Below are 18,108 nucleotides of genomic sequence, written 5' to 3' on the forward strand. Positions count from 1 at the left end.
AGAGACTGAAACACTGCAGTACTCCTTGCTAAGCTCTAGCATTGTTATTAGTATTACTTGTATTATAATATCCTCTAAAAAGTGTTTCAAATAGAGGGGACTTTTGAGTTTCTGCAAGTAATAATGGAGTAGCCTGTCTAGTAAGAATTGTCATGGCATCTGTCATTCAGAGCTACTGAAGATCTGGACCAATATTTGATAGATATATTTGGTTCTTGTGGAGCTAGGACTTAAAATATGATAAATCCTTCATAAGAGGGGAAGGTAGCTAGCAAAATAAGAATCAAATTGCAGAAAATTGCCCCTAGAGCGACTGAAATGCAGACCTTCTTTAGGAATTCAGGTGCTGTGTGTTGGAGGTGGCCAGCGCTTTTGCATATGTGGGCAAAATGTCAGTTAAGCCCACAGGAAGTCTAGCGGCAGTAAGCTGGTCTTCTGACAAAGCCCATCACTACAAACAGCTGGCTCATGGAAGTGCGTGAATACATGTGAAGAGTAGGAAGGGTTTCGTTGTGCCAGCAGGTTTAGAGGAGGTGAAACAAAGGAAAACTTATTAGTCCATTCTGTAGCCTTTCAAATATGCCCTTTGCATGCAGAAGCTGGCTAGAGTTGTATTTTGTTTTGTGATGCTCGTAGTCCCTGAGGCAAATTTCACTTGCTGGCGTAGGCAAGTGCAACTTCCATTAAACTTAGCAGAAGCTGTGCCTGCTGAGTTTGGCCCTCTGCCTGTAGAAGATTAAATGCATTGGCAAGACAGCCAGAGGAAAGTGTTCTTCTATTGGGGGTGCCTGGAACTTGTTCTGCAGTGCTCCAGGTTTTCAGAAGTGTCTCCAAAATCAGGGCAAGCTAAGAGGGCTCAGACATGATACTGTTCCTTCTTTCCCTCTGTTAAATGCTAGGAGACCTGGGAACTGTGCAAAGCATGGTCACTGGCAGGCTCAAGATGCATAGCAGCTTTACCTGTGCCTTGGACTTTGTGATCTTATACCCATAATAAAGAGAAATTCTCCTTTAGCTAGCTTGTCCTTTATTTGATTATTTTTCTGAATCCCCTTCCTTAATTTGTAAGGGCAGCTGAATTGTCCTTTCTTTGGATTACAGGAAATAAAAATATCCCCCTGTCCAAATGCCTTGGGAGACTGTCCTGTTTCTGAGAGTGAGGTAGACAATTAGTAGTATAAATCCCATTATAAATAAATGGGATTTGGGATTGCTCACTTCTAAATTTTTTTTTAAAGGGGAATTTGGTTTCCTAGATACATGTTAGCATGTATTTAAAGAAAGAAAAATTCCCTCATCTGTAAATTGAAATTATGCTTACAGCAAAGCAGTTCTATATGATACTGGCTAGTAGCATTCCTTGCATTGTATGATGACTGACTTCTGAAGTGGGTAGAATTATATTATCTGGAGTTGCAACACTTCAGTATCTCTTAGAATGTTTACAATAAAATTCTGATGGTGATGAGTATTGTGGAGCATATTTTCTTGCTGTGGATTAAACAATTGATTCTGAAAGATTAAAATGCCCCACCTGCCTTCCTGCACACTTCTGTTTTGCCATGTCAAACAATATAAAATGAATACTGCACTTCCCTCTATCTAATTGAATAATTTACTGTAAATAGCTGTCATTTACTTTAGAGCAGTAGGGGATCATTAGCCAAATGGATGTGAGTAAGTCATGCCTTTAATGCGTTAGAGGGGCCTAAAATGGAATCATCTAAATGGGACCATCAATACAGCATGCTGAATTAAGTCAGAGGCACTTAAAGCTTTAAGTCCTCTTTCTTGTAAATTACATGCTCCCTCGGCAGAAACATAATCAAGAACTTGCATAAATTTGGCATCTTTGTTTCAAAGCTTTATTTTTAATGAATAAAATAGTACAATTTAGATGACATGATTGGTAGGTATAACTTTGTTTTGGATTTCCCTCATTTTAATTACCTTCCTTCCTTACTGATTGAAGCCTTCTTGCTTGCAAACAGCTACTTGTGCTGACTAATATTGGCTCTATTCCGTAAATAAGTAAGATGAGCAGGTAATAAAATATCTTCTCTTGACCTTTATGGGTATATGACCTGATAATTATTTGCAGGAGTTTGTGTTTTGTACTTGTGATTTTAGAAAGGACCCAGTCAATTTTAACTCCTAAATGTAGCATACAGTTTGGATTTATTTCACTGCTGAAATCACAGTTAGGTCTGTTGGGTGCTTTAATGTGTCTATGTCCTTCCCATTGACTCCTCCTGGCCCCGGGCTTGCCTCTAGTTCTTCTGTTCAGCTCCACGTTATCCTGGAAGAGGTTGGTGTTCAGCTAGAATCAGAAGCCAAACTTTCATTGAGATGTGAAGAGGAGTAAGCAATACAGGTAGCAACTGTCCTGAGGTGCAAGAATTGATTATAAAAAAATAAAAAATTGATAACTTCTATTACCCATAAATGCGCTCTTCTGTGAGGTTTACTGAGGTGCTTTCCAACCTCAGCCATTCTGTGATACCGGCTGCTGAGTTGCAGTGACTTCATTAGTGGCAAAATTTAATGAAAAAGAATTTTCTATCTGAGTTTTGAATTTGCTCTGCTTTATTCTTCCAGTCTTTTAGAGATTCTAGGAAGTTAAAGTTCCTGGCCTTTTCCCCATGTTTTTAACTACTGAACTCCCCTTCAGTTATCTCTTGTCAGTGGTCAATCATCCCCCATTCTTTTAATTTTTTTTTTTTTTTTTTTGTGTACTAGGCATTCCAGTTTCACAGCTATAAACTCTTCAATTCTCAGAACTAGACTTGGTTAGAAATTTCAAAATCAACTTGAGGTTCAAGGGCTTTAAACAAAACTACAGAAAAACCCACTCCAAAAATATTGTTGTACATTTAATCAGTCACTTGGGCACTGACAAGAATAGAAACATTGAATATGCCATCACTTCAGGATGTGGAAAAGTTCAATAACTTGCTCTGCAGCCTGGAAGTTGGTAACAAACCTTGTAGAAAGCAGGATGACTTTCTTATTTTCATTCCCTAGCTGTAACCACTGTCCTATGTTTCCTGTAACTGATTTTTTTTTTTCCTTTTTACTGAAATGGTTTATTTAAAGGTAAATTCATCTTGTGCTTTGAAACTTTTCAGAATCTGCTTATGAACTGCTTTCACTTATATTGGATGAGTCATGAGTCGAAAGCTCCATCCTGTAGTTCCACCATGAGTAATGCTTAACATTTTCTTGGGTTCCCTTTTAGAAGACTATTAAATTAAAAGAAGTATCTGTTTTTTGATATCCTAATGGACAATTAGGTGGCTGGGTCTCAGAACTGATTTACATTTACCACTGCAGTAATTTAAATTTTTCCTCCAGTTCAAGAATGTCATTTCTCTGCATGTACATGTTGTTGGTCACAGCTCTCCATCCTTAAATAAATAAACATTTTAGTGCTAGGGACTAGTCTATGAGCATTGATTCAGATTTTTGGAAGGGTTTTTCACGGAGGTCTGTAGTGACATAAGCTATCAAAGCTGGCCCACCTATACAAGTTCCAAATTACTACCGGACATGCAAGTCATGGTAATGAATGTAGAGAGTACACAGTTTCAGGAAACATCTTTCACCTGGGTGCTGACTAAGACAGGTGATGGGCAGTGCCCCTGCAGCTTCTGTGTTGAGTATTGTCCAAGTAATGTGTATTTTAATGGAAACTGATATGTGCTATATCTGCTGCTGGTGGGGACCGGACTGTCTACCTGAGTACTCAGATGGCAGATCCTTCCTCCTCTTGGATGCCAAGGTGTTAGCACATTTGGAGATGCCTACTGGCAACACCCAGCAAGGTATTTTACATGCCTGGCCTACGGGTATGTACTGGTATAATGTAAGTGTAATTGGTACAGGCAGTTTTTGGATCCAGGTGATGTAAATGTTGGACTGTTGATAGCATCTCTCAGCTTAAACACCCATGGGGGCAGGGGGCAGCCATGTTTGCAGGTGGAATATATACTCTGTTCCCATGAGGGGTCTATTTTTTTTCTGAGACCAATTATTGGCTTTTCTATTGCTGATATTGGGAGATGACGGGTATTTGGAAGTGAGTAGAGTTGTCTGAGGCTGATCATGAAAAATGGAGATGTAAAACTTAAACTCTCTGTAGAAGCGCTAAGTGCTCTCTGTAGAGGTGGTAGGTGGAGTAATGTTGGTATTAGTGAAATGAGCTCTCTGTAGAGATTTTGGAGTTTGCTTGGCAACTCTTACCTGTTCTTGCAAATAGGAGATGGTCTGCATGTCCCATGTATCACAGGTAAAAAAAAAAAGAGACTTAAGATTGAAGATTTTAGGGCAATGGATCAGCCTCAGCTGCATCTGCACTGGAAGTTGTCAACACCAGATTTCTGGGAATGGGAACTCGGGAAGAATTTTCATGCAAAGATTTTCTGGTCTTACAAGTCTTGTGTGCATGGAGGATTACTAGAGAACAGGGTTGCATTGGAAGGGGGTGAACAGGCTGTTTTGAAGATGTGATTCTAATGTATATCTGTGTTTAATTATCAGTGTGGCATAGCAATAAATAACTATAAAACTCAAGCTAAAATTGTGGATAAAAATTTAAGCTCACAGAGATGCTTTTATTTGAGGAGGAAACATGAATTCTGGGATTTGAACACTTTTAAGCTTAATGATTAAGAATTCATTGAATTTGGCTGCTAATAGCAAAAGCTTGGCTCTGGGACCTTTACCTCTAGCTAATTCTGGTCTATGTTGCTTTACGTGTGCCATCACAAACTGTTAAAACTCGTGATGATAATTGGAAATTTATCAAAATATTAGTTGCCTTCTCCAGTGAGACTTGTACTATTTAAAAGTTAACTTGTTTTCTTTCAATATCAATTTTTAGAAAAATCATGAGAACAAATAATGCAGCCTCCCTGGAACAGACTGTGGAGTATTTCATTCTGTACTCAAAACTTGCTTGCCAATTCCTTTGTGTAATAGGTTACTGGACATCAGCTAAGCAGCGCTGTCCGTTACTGTAGTTCAGCTGATGCATGGTAAGTTGTATGACTCCAGTGACTTGCTTTGTGTTTGGTAGTTACAAATGACAAAAGACATAGGCCGTAATTTGTACACCTTCCCAATTTGGAGCTTTACTTCTACATAGTCACTTTTTAAATCAAAATACACAAACCCCTACTGAGCTATAATACTTATAACACACATTACTGCTGTTACAGAGTAATGAGGCCTACCACAAAGTCCTCTTTTCTCTACACAAATGTTTTTATTTACTAAGAGTCTGTAGCAAACCCTGAAGTTCATTCTTCCCACATTTTCACTTAATCCTTAGGGACTCGATTTTTTATTTTATTTATTAAAGATACATTTTTGGGCAAGGGCACCCAGTTTTGTTCTATCAGGATTATTAACATTGCAAGCTTTTAGGTGCATCAGAGTTCTTCATATGTACATCATTCAAGATCCAAACTTTACTTGATAATGAGCAATGTTTCTCTTCTTGTGTCTTTTTATTGACTTGTTGCCTGTGCTCTCCTCCTTGGCCCCTCCATAGTAAAACTTCAGCCAGTAGACTGGAAGGGACAAGAAAAGGGTTGGGGTGGGTGAGGTAGAACAAACAAACAAAAACCAACAACAGAATAGTGCCATTACCTCAGACAATACCATCTGAGCTTTCTTTGGTTTCCTGGAGCTCAGCAGCCGGAGGCACAGGAGTGCTTTTGACACTGACTGAGTGCAGTACATTGACTTTAAGTAGCTTGGCACTTTCCTATTCAAGCTGTTCCCAAGACACCGCTTGATCTCTAGAGTATATCTAATCTAATGTGTACAGGCTGCAAAGTCCCCCTGAGCCTTAGATTTGCTAGGGCTTTCCTGATGTGCTCTGGTCACACTACGCTTGCCCTGGAGACACTGAATGTGGGAATGATCCTACAGAGCAGTTTGTTCTGCCTCTAGAGCTGCTGGGGATTCCCTATCTGCATTATTATTACAGGTTTCTGGCCCCTTCATATCACTTTGTGTGAAGGACGGAGGAGAAAATGTCTTATGACTGGATACTCTTTGGCAGTTGTTCAAAAATACAAATGCAGAATTTTCTACTTTGATAAAAGAGGAAGGAAAAAGAAAAATCCCATTGCTACTTTTTCACTTTTATATAGAATTAGAATGACTATGCAACAGAGCTCTGTTGACAGGCTGTCTGGAGGAGTTAATTGGAGTTACTAAAGGAAAAATGCAACAAGAAACAGAATACTCAAATCTTGCTCTGTACTAAAACACTTGTATTTTTTTGTTTATGGACATGGACTTGCTCAGATTCTTTTCCAGCTTGTAGAAAGAAAATTGTGTTATTCTACTAGATTTCTTGTCTCCTCCTAGGAAAGACATGATTTAAGGCAGACACCGCAATTAGGGTGGAGGTAGCCTAGTGTAGAATCACTGCTAAGAGAGCTTGGCTCCTCAAAATACATAGCTCAACCACATCTGTTTCACATGTTCCTTGGTGTGTGTTGGCTCACATGCTTGTTACTAAATTGAGTTCCCTATTCCTGTGTTCTGTTGAAATGCCTTGTTAGCAGGCAATAGATCTGGCATCTATTGTTTCTGCCATATTGCCTTCTCTATAGGTTCCCCAATGTCCTTTTCTTTTCCCCGGTGGGGGAGGAGGAGGGATGGGGACGGATGATGACTTTATTGACAGAAGTAAAGAAGTAGCAAGTTTATTGGTAATTCAAATAGAGGCTGTTCAATGACTAGAGAGAGGTGTTCTTAGCCTTATGTGTTTAACTTCTAGGTAAATGTGCATTTATTGGTCTGAAGTTGGTTTTAAGGTTTTCAGAGTTATAACAAAGAAGAGCAATTGGATATTAACTCTGTAAAATGAAAAAAAATTAATGGCTGCTGGCAAATATTGTGAAAATACCACCACTGTTTACCATGTAATGCCTTGCAATACTTCCAATAAAGACTCTGGTAGGGTAGGCTGTGACCTGAATTAATAATATTGTTTTGCTCATCTCAGTTAAAATGTCAGATTTTTTTTTTTTGTTCTTTGGAGGAATATCAATATAAGAAAAGATGGCTTTCAGACTGCCTGTCTGACTAGCTGAAATGGATGTTAAGTAAGAAGAAATCCTTTCATTACAGAAAATGGATTGTGTACAGAGATGTGTAAAGATGTTGTCCTTCCTTGTAGTGAGTAACTTGTATAGGTCCTTATTCTTTTCCTGTTAATGAAGCTGTTAAATACAAGGTTATCATCTTCTCTAGGTGCTAACTTAGAGTATTGGACTGAGTGAAAACTGGTTTCAGTTTGTACTTGTCTCATGTTTAACTTTGGCTAAGTCACTTAACTTTGGATAAGTCATTTAATTTGTTTCTCTATTTTCTGCCTGGAAATGGAGATGGCTTTCTTTTTGTCCCTTTTTATTTTAAGCTCCTCTGGATATTTTTGTTTGTTTGTTTGTTTGTAGGGGAAATAGCAAACCATAGCTGTAACTTTTTTGTATGTAGAAGCCCATGTTAAAGAAGTGAAACGGTAAAGCTGCTGTGCTCTGTAGGCATTTCTTGTGAGCAGCACAGTCCACACAAGGAATCAGGACTTGTCATGAGGGAGATGAGGCTATTGACAAAGCAGTATTTATTATACAAGTTTGATACGTAGAGTAGGAGAGTAAAATGAACTTCAAAAAAGGCATCAGTTTTATGTACTAGAATTACAATTTTAAAGCAACTTGACAGGCATAAGAAGGGAGGGGTGAATAAATGCCTTTCCTGCTTTAAGCAACTTCTAACGACTTCCTTGCTTTTGAAGATCTATTGAAAAATCATGGAGATGAACAAAGCAATCCCCCATGATGCTTTTAGGAAGTTAGTGCTTGTGCAGCTCACATCTCTTCTTGGACATGCCAGTGTTACAAACTTGCCTTGGCCTGAGTCTTAGTTCTCTGCTCCCCTTGCCTTCAGCTGTTCTTCTACAAAATGGTGCCTGCCCAGCTGCTTGCCACTTGCTCAGCATGGTCTTTAGGTACAGACCCCCCACTTTGGGATCTGTTTTGCACTGATGACATACTGTTCTCCTTTAGCCGTTGGCTGGGCTGTAATTAAAAAATAAAATTAAAAAGTGAAATTAAAAAATTGGGGTTGGTGGAGAGGAGAAAAAGCTTTTAGAGTAAGGTGCAAAAATTGCCCTTTCTATTTTAATTTGTATCCTACACAATGGCTATTTGAAGTAATAGCACTTTTATTTCTGACCTCTTCATGAGGAGACTAGGGAGGAGACAAGGTCCCACTTCCCATGGAGGAGACCAGATGAAATATTTTAGACCCTTATGCTGTAAGGTGTTTGCACATGTCTATTGCCAAGGGTGTCAGACCAAAGCAGGGGAATTTCACTTGAATTTATCACCGACACAAAGCTCTGACATCCTAACACAGGTGTTGAGGAATCATAGAATGGCTTGGGCTGGAAGGGACCTGAAAGATGATCTAACTCCAGACCCCCTGCCATAGGCAGGGATGCCACCCACTAGGTCAGGTTGGCCAAGGTCCCATCCAGCCTGGCCTTGAACACCTCCAGGATGGGGCACCCTGCCTTGGCTGCCCTTATTTTCATCATGAGGTGGGTGTTCAAGGAGGCAGAGGCAGTGCTGACACCCATTTCCTCACAGTCCCTCCTCAGGGTGGCCGCAGGCCCCTCTGCACCTCGCCCCGAGGCTGCTGCCCTGGCGGCTGGGGCTGGCTTTGGCGGGCTCAGGTGTTGCCCCAGGACCGGCTGGAACCGGTTCAGAGTGGTGGGCAGCGCCTGGGGCTCTGGCGGCAGCGCAGGAGCTCTTGGCACATACCTGTGAGGTACTAAATTTACAGCTGGTGTTTCCCTGTTAATGTCTAATTTTGGGGAGGGAAAAAAAAAAAAAAAAAAAGGGAAAAATAAAGGGTTCTTGTCTGTTCTGATGGAAGCCGGACACCTCCTCAAAGAAAGCCCTCACACCTCGCAGGGGCCATTGCTGTGGGCGCCATGTCTGAGGTCAATCCACAGCGAAGAGAGGCAGTCAACAAACCGTGTGGTTAAAACCAGTCTTTACCTGTTTCTTTCAGAAAAACCTTCAAAACTAAGAGGCCATTGTCAGGAACAGGGATGTCTTTATTACGAGTGGTTGAATTAAGGATTGTGTGATGTTACACTAGTTGTTTTTTTCCTTGATGAAGACAGGAGGGGGAACTCGTTTTGCTTTCTGTCAGCAAGCAAGGGAAGTGTAAATGCAGAGGAGTTGTACCTCTCAGCATTTTGTGGTAGCAGGCTGCATTAATACTGCTCTGAGAACCAATAAACATTTTTATATGGTGATTATTCTGCATCACATAAAAGATAAAATATAGCTTCAAAGTGCAACAACTTGCCAACTATTATTCAGTTCCTGAACCTCAAAAGCAAATTCTTTTTGAGCCAAACTGCCTCTAAAATGCTAATTGCTAGGAATGTGACCACTAATCAGTTTGCTCCCATAATACTGCTATCTATTTAAATTGGTGTGCCCCTTTCAGAAAGGGAGATTTTAAAGACTTTCACTGATAAGGTTGAAGAAAAAGAAAAAAAAAAAAACAAAAAAAACAACAGCTAAATGATTAGTCCAGTGGCTTTTTGCCCTATATATACATATATATATATATATATATAAATTTTTTTTTGGGGGGGGGGGGGGGGCCTGGGGGTGTGGAATCTAGAATCAGCTATACCTTTCTCTATTTCCTTCTTTTAAGTATTTTGTAATGCAGTTAGTCCATGGTTAGTCCATGGTGATGTAAACTCTGTCTTTCTAGAGATTTTATATCTAACTGGGAAAACTAATGAAAGATGCATTGTAAGAAAAAGATCATGCCTTTGCGTAAGGACTGACTAGAGTGCTTCAGATTTCCTATTTCTGATCTCTGTAGTTATATGTATATTTTGTCATGGAGAAAGCTGGATTACCTGGGCAACTCGGGTCTCTGCTTCCCCTCCCAGTGCAATCAGCTCTTCTGGCTGTATTGCAGATATCCTAGTCAGTGAATTTTTGAATTTCCATGTCATTTCACTTGTTAAAATACAGAAATGGAATGAACAAGCCCACATTCCTTGCCTGGAAAACAGATTTTTGCCTTGTGGTGATCACAGAGGAAGAAATTGGATGTGCAAGGACATTCTGAAGGCTCTAAAACCCAAAGGTGAACGAAGAAATCAAACTCTGTGTGAAGATAAATGAGACCCAGTCTTAGGAGACTAGCTTGAGATATGTTTCCTTTCCCATGGTTCTTGGCAGTTGGCCATGTTATACTTCTCATGCTAACTGAAGATCTCCAAGTAATGTTTCCTATCTGTAATTTTCAGGATGCTCTTCTTGAACAGAGGTAGATTTTTATCTACCTCTTTTTTTTTCTTGTTTTGAATTTCCAGCTGTGCGGAGTAAGGCTAAGATGAGGAAAAATCCAAAGCAGAAAAGAAGCTGTACAGACTTCAGTTTGAATTAATATCCACATACATATACATAATGGGTGTTGTCAAAGATAAACACAGAATTGTTTAAAATGAAATCCTGTCTCTTCTGAAAATAGAGACGAAAAGAAGGGAAGAAATATGCATTAAAAATAAAACCCTTTGTGAGTGAAAATGGATTTGTGCTTCAGATTGTACTTGAAGTATAAAGCATGGGCTGCTCAGCAGTGCTTCCAGTTTGATTATTGGTTCTGCAAGAGCTGCTATCACAAATGAGTGCTGCAGGTAGCACCTGTTCCACACCCCCCCCCCCCCGCCCCCCTCCCCCCCATTCTAGTTTGAATTTTGCATTCCAGGAGTGTGGTACATACATCTGTGTATATGGTCCCACACTAATACAACCCATTTTAATGCATTGTTTGAAGGACTCTTCATTACTTCTTGCTTTTGGTTTTATGGCTTCTTAGATTTGTGACACCTAGCTTAATACTCAGTTGACTTTTACTATTGCAATTAATTCAGGCCTGTATAAATCTGTTATAATGCAAAATAACCACAGGATCCTGAGTCCTCAAATGGTTAGTATGAATAACTTCAGATGGACCAGACATGTTGCTGAAGGACACGGTGTGTGTGTTTACTTTCTGACCTCTCACATAAATGCTGTCAGAATTTTGCTCTTAATTTGATTTGTGGCATTCCATTAACAGTTACTCTGTCTAACAGAAGAATAATAACTAATGATTCCCAGACTCCCAGCATTGTAAAATGAGGACAGGCACTGTTTGGCAGAACAGATATTGTACTTTACTATGGACAGGAACTGTTAATATTAATCAAAAGATATCTAGTCTAAAATGACTTCAGCTAATGACTTCTTGTTCTCAGGCTAACCATGCTACTTACAAGTAACTTGCTCTTCTCATTCTGATTACCAATAATCACATGCCAGATACGTGATTTTCTGTCTTTCAGAAAAAAAAATTATGCTCTTGACTGACCTTATTTTCAGGTATTCTTAGTGTTGAAATTATGATGTTAGGGGTTAGAAATGGGATGGCAAAAGTTCATGGATTTGCCTTTTGATTTAAGCCTTTACAAGGATGGACATGCAAGCAGTGAATGTGTTCAAAATGTGAATTTAATTGTGTGACTTTTAGAGCTTAATTATTCAGGGTGTCATTTTGTGATGGAGAACTTCCTTAAGGCCATCAGTAATAGGAGTAAATGAGTCACACTTATTTCACCTTGAATACGTGATGTTACTGTGATGGTTTTGGACAGCGATATGTTTAACAGAAATCCAGACTGCTAAAATTCTCCTAATTTTTAGCTTGTTAAACATGCTGTTGTGTTGAATGATGGAGAAATAACTTAAACTGGGAGGTTTAACAAGATGCAATCTATTTTCTAGCAGAAATAACATCTTTCTTAGGATGCTAAACGTCGTGTTGCGCTTCAGAAGTCTGCTACAACAGACTTCAGCAAGAAGAGACTCCCAGCAGGGAGCTCTTGTAATGCAGGAGGAATCTGCTGTTTTGGAACCAGCAACCTGACAGCTCCCAGCTGCACTGCTGTGCTGATGAGGCCTGGTGTAAATTAGGTTGAGACTCTTTCTTTATCTTTCAGGTGGGCTAGTTTGTGAGCTCTCAAAGCTGTTTTTCATGCTCTGTATCAGTTTCTAGCACCAGCACATGGTATTTGTGTATGAGCAAGTTACTTCTTCCAGATATTTTTTTGGCCATTAAGGTCATTACCTCCACTGTCACTGTTTTTCTGTGAGCAGTGCTTATATGCTGTTGCACATGTGATGTTTTGTTTTCTTATTGTGAAGTAATTCTCTGAAAGAAGTTTTTGGCTGTCTTTGGTGGGAATAAAATGTGATTTATGGTGTGCTTATCTTACATGTATCTAGTTAAACATGAGGAAATAACATCTTAAAATCTAGTTCAGTGTTGACAGGACAAAGAGAAAGATGAAGAACACAAGGAGAGACTGCTGCCTTGAATACATCTAATTCCACATACACTAACTACCAGAAGAATTAGACATGATCATAAGTTATTTAAAGTGATGATGCAAGTGTATATACAGACACTTACATAAAATTGTATATAATTTATTAAAAAATTGGATTTATAAAAGTCCAAGAATAAAGCTTGTATTATTTCAGCACGAAGGTTTTACTCAGGCCTGTACAAAAATGACCAGTATTGCAGTTTACAAGGAGTGTTATTTTTTTGGTACATTTGCCTAGGAAGCATCTCTGGCCAGATCTGGTCCCGATCCAGTGTATACTGAGAGCTGGTGGGGAAAAAAACATTAGCTTCTGCTAATGTTGTCTATTAGTATCTGTAAAGTTGATACATTTGTGTTTTGTGTATATGTATAACATATGCACATATACATTTTTTTAACATGCATTTACGTATGCTCACATCAACTTGGGCTTAAAGACGATTTGAATTCTCATCACAGTCGTGAAACAGGCTGTTTGGTGAAGATATTGGTAACGTATTTTGTTGTTGTTCCTGGAAGATAAGTGACCTCTAAGTAGGAGTTGATCATGTTTTTAAAGGCTCTCAGCCATAATGTAAATGTGTGTTTTATGGGAAGACAGCCTTTAAAAAAAGCTGAATTTTTGTCATGTTTCTAATTTACAGAGCACAATGAGATGCAATAACCTAATTTATGTCTGTGTACATTATGTCACTGATCAGAAATAATGGAATACATCAGATGCTCTGATTTGTATGTATAGAAATTCTGTTAGTGGGCTGAACTAACGGTGAAGCAGCTTGAGCTTGCCAAAGGGAAGCTGTTCATTTTTGCATTGGTAGCATAGAAGGTAAAACATGTGCCTTATGCTGAACAGGAGGAGATAGGCAGTGTCTGCAATGTCTGCACTTCTGCAGGCTGAGAGAAAGTTTCGCTTTCACATGACAGGAAACCTTATGCTGGGGATGAAGATTTTATGCAGACATGTTCATCTTTTGATTAAAGGTTTTTCCCCAAATGAAGGTAGTCAAGATCAGCTCGTTACAGTAAATTGGATTCTGTGGTTATTTATTTTTGGTAATTCAAATGTATTTTAAAAAGGCAGAAAACAAACAACCTGCTATTAAAAAGAAAAAAAAAAGATTATTTCTTCCAGTTAGTGCTGTATATACAACATATACTATATGATTTAAAACAAACAAACAAACAAAAAACAACAAACGAACCAACCAAAAAAAAAACCAAAAAAACAAGAAAGCCTGTTGTTCATATCAGAGTATCATGGGAGCAGAAGGATGCATGCTAATATTTTCTTACTTGGACAAGTGAGAATTCAGTTAGAGTCTATCAGGTATTGGATGCTGGTGATCTTTTAAAACCAAAGTTTAGCGATATTTAAATTTCCCCCAGAAAAGCAAATAAGATTCTTCTCACGTGCATGTAATGAAGTATATTTCAATATTTGTTAAAATTAACTTTGTTACTTCCAGGAAAACTTGAAGGGGTAGGATGGGGACAACATTGCCCAAGTTATCTGGTGCCATACTGGGCAGAGCATGTTGAGTGTGTTACTTTGTATTTCTGTGTTTAGGACAATGTCTGTGGGATTTGGGGGGCAAAAAAAACCCCAAGGACGTGCATTAGCAATGAGATTGGTTTGCTAGGAAAGATGCTGAGGACCACTCTGTGTCAATTAAGAGCAATTTGGAGTGGCAAATTTCTTAAATGACTGGCTGACTCAGCTTGCAGAAAGTAGCCAGTAACAAAATGGCAGAATTTCAGAAGTGGTTGCATCAAAAATCTTTTCCCTCAGTTGGTGACAGAAACAGCATTAATTTCTTGTGTATGTTTTCTGAGTAAGATTCATTGATCCTTTTATTTATTTATTTATTTTCCACATCTAGGAAAGCATTATTTCCCCACTGTTCCTTGCCTCCTCCAGATTTGTTCATCTCCTTGTTATTCTTGAGTCATGGCTTAAAATTCTCCTTCAAATATTTTGCATTAGTTCTTTCTGCAGCCATGTGGATGAGTGGGGATTGCTTCACCATTTCTGAAGACTAACTCTGCTCTCATTTCTGCTCAGAATATGCATTGATCCATAGTGGGTAATGCCCTAATGGAAGATGGGGCTAACTAAATGGAGAGGGAGGGAAATGGCACCCTCATTTTTTGCATTTTTGGCACCCTCTTACTTCCTTCTGGTACAGGGGTTTTGGATGCTTATCCTGGCCATGAGGTATAAGGCGAAAACATGGAGGATAATTTATACAGTGTTTTGAACTAATAGAAAAATGAAATTGTGTATCATGGAGGAATCTAATATTTCAATAACTTAGACTTCAAGGGTCTTTCTGTAGATGTAGTGCTATATGATCCTGAAATTATACAACTATGCACTTGCTTTCTGTAGTAATCTTTTATTTACGTGATAACCTGAAGAATTAGTTTTACTAAACCGATTTTTCTCTGTAGTGCTAGTTAATGCAATATGACTTAGAAATGATACTAAATAATAACTGTTTACTCAGTAGTGTGTTCAACCCAGATGGCTCTGACCTGTGCAGTAATCCAGGAAGTTCATGAATATGCAAAGCCCTATGTTTCTTATGCCATGAAATGTACTTATTGGCCTTTGTTATCTGATGGAGTTGTGTAATAACCTAAGGTAAATAAGCTTTTTGAATTGTTTCTGATGAGATAACTCCACAAATCACTAGGAGAATGCCATGCTACACTGGACTGAAGAGGCTTGAGTTTCCCTGGGTTTACTAAATGACTTTGTTTTCTTTCTAGATTCCAGCCTATGGAAAAGCATACATAAGAGGATAAATATGGCTTTTAAGGGTGAGGACCACTTAGATTCCCTTCCGTTACCTGTTCAGCGGTAAGTGGTACACTCATTCATGCTGACTTGAGTGATTAAATGCCTCCAAGGCTGCATCTGCACTTTTTTTTTTTTTGAGGATCCAAAGCAGATTAAAAAGTCATGTTAAACTCAGTTTTAAATAATGTCCATACAAAATCTTGAGAATGAATGTGAAATCCAGGCTGCATTTTTCAAGGGATTTTCAAATTTGTATACCTGCAGTGTGGTAAGTCACGACAGCAAATATGCGGTCAGCAGTTTAAATGGATGAGCAAGTTTGTGATAGAGATACAACTGTAGGTACTGGGTTGGTTCTTTGTAATGATGGAACTCACTGGCATCCACTGTACTCTGCAGGCTGCTGAAAACTATAAATATACATTTCTTGAACGTGGTTTGGTTTCTCTATTTGTAACTGTGGTAATGATATTGAAGTTATAGCGTAATCTCTTCAGACCCTGGGGGCGACTGGAAAAACTGGTGACTCTACTATAATAAATCGGTTTTTATAATCTGGCTGCTGGCTGAGAGCTAGTATCTGTAGTATAGTTTCATGTTTAACTTAATGGAGGCTGCATGAAAAGGGAAAAATGGATAATGAATATAGTAAATTCGTGTTCTCATTGAACTACAGTCTTGACAGGTGGCACAATTGATTTTTGTGGCTGCTGAATACAAGGATAAAATCAGAAACAAGAAAGATTCAATTTCCTTTTTTTTAGCTGTCTTTCTTCAGGTCAGGTTGTAAGTCTTTCCTCTAGTCAACTGGCTGCTGATATGTAGTCTCAGAATGCAGTGTTTTTTTTTCATGAGAAATTTGTTATTCCTCTGTTTTTCCCAGTCTGAATCTTCCAGCAGATATTTTGATAATGCCATCAATTTTATAGTTACTGAAAGACTACTTGTGTATGTTGTCTTCTGGAAGATATATTATATGCAGGAATGTAGTTTGGGGACCCCATATACCAAGGAAATCAGTATTATTTATTGGATTCTAGCCAAAAATTGCTTTAGAAATTGGCGACTCCTAGAAGTCCTGGGTAACCAGGTGTGGCATGGACTGATATAAATAGCAATGAGGTGTCCTGTCATTCATTAGTTTAATTTTCTTCCATGGGATGTAACTGTGGAGTATTGCTTCAGAGGCACACAACAGTGGAATCAGATTAATGACTTTCACTTGGAAAAGCTGAGGCAAACCTAATGATCAGATAAGGTACCAGATATCTGGAGTAATTTCTTAGTGATAACTAATGGTTTCTGTAAGCTGAATAGTAGATTAATAGCAGACCAATTAGTATGCAGGAACTCCCATTGCAAACTGAGCTGGTGAAGACTCATTGGAGTGGAAAACTAGCTGCAAACAGGACCAAAGGCAGTAGGTCCTGTGGGTGGCAACTGCTGGTCCAGCTTGATGCTGGGAAGTTTTGCTTGCAAGTTCATAAATGAGGGTTTTAGCTGCAGACTGCCTATGCTAGCAACTGGAAATGTGTAGTGGGAACAATATATGTTAGATATAGCATCAGCACAGAACTGAAAAACTGAATTTGTAGTTTAGAGCTCTCTGGAAAGGGAACCTGCCTGCAGGTCAGTTCCTCTCTGTGCAGGGAAGCAGCAGGATGCCACAGTGCTACATGAATAAAAATGTACTGCCTTACATCGACTCCTCATTATGATGTGTCTTATCACAAGAAGTTATCTGAAGAAGTCCCATGTAGCAAGCACTATGTTCTGACAAACTGCTTAGTCCAGCAGGGCAATTTTACATAGTGAAGTTATAAGTAAACACTCTTTTGCCCCGGGTGAATAAGAACCTATTCTTTTCCATGTTTATTCTGAAAGACAATACTTTTTCTACTTGAGCATTGCACCAGAGAAAGTCCATGTAACAAGAATGATGGGTAGAGGGAAATTGTTAGCGGTCGACAAATGAAGGCATAGGGAAGGCTAGAATTGAATATGAGGAAATGGGTATTTGCTGTAAGATTTTGCGGAAAGAACACAGACTGGAACAATAATGTCCAGGAATTGTACAAAATGTTTTTCATTTTGAAAACCCTTAACATAATAGCTCTACTGAAGAAATTGACTTTGTGTGATTAAGTTACTTATCTGGGTTAGAGAAGGGAGTGGTGCAGATCCTATAGGAATTTTTAAAGGATTTAATCAGGTTTCAAAATGACTAGCGAGATTCAAGGATTATTTATCTGCTGTTCCTGTAATCATGCCTAGGATGTATGCCTGCCTCGGCATTCCAGTTCATGCTCCTGCTTTTTGTGAGAGGGGCTTGAATTAATTTATAAGAAATGTGCTGCTGTGTCCTCTCAAAGGGAAGAGGTAACACAAATTCAACTGAGGTTGGTTAGTGCTGTGTAGCACCGTGGCTGTTCCTGGCTTCATGTTTAGCTCAGAATCTTTTGAGAAGTAAAACCAAACACATCCTCTGGCAGCAGTATCTGTTTCCGTAGGAAAAATGTACCATATACGTACAAATTCCCTGTGTTTCCACAGCAGCCATTAAAGTCAACAATTACCTTGGCTGTATAAGGAGCTTGGAATTGGGACCTGAGATGATGTGCTTCATGAATTGTTGTTTACATTATTCTCTTCTGGATTTTGTGGGAAATCACTGCTTGTATTGGAAAATCTCTAGAGTACTGACTCACTATTCTAGTAGCTTTCTAAAGTACTGTCAGACCCACCTTCTGTAATTGACATCTAGACTGTTAAAGATGCAATACTTAAAGATATACAATATCCTGAAGAA

The 18,108-nt window shown here is 38.9% G+C and overlaps 1 protein-coding gene across 1 annotated transcript in view; it reads left to right on the forward strand.

Moving 5' to 3' along the window:
• INSC (INSC spindle orientation adaptor protein) overlaps nt 1-18,108 on the forward strand; it is a 510,527-nt gene that overhangs the window by 12,994 nt on the left and 479,425 nt on the right. Inside the window, exon 2 of the mRNA XM_083840240.1 lies at nt 15,269-15,359. Coding sequence (XP_083696366.1) covers nt 15,269-15,359 — 91 coding nt within the window. The remainder of the gene's footprint in view (nt 1-15,268; nt 15,360-18,108) is intronic.

This window comes from Anser anser (assembly GCF_964211835.1).
Source record: "Anser anser genome assembly, chromosome: 5".
Lineage (NCBI taxonomy): Eukaryota > Metazoa > Chordata > Aves > Anseriformes > Anatidae > Anser > Anser anser.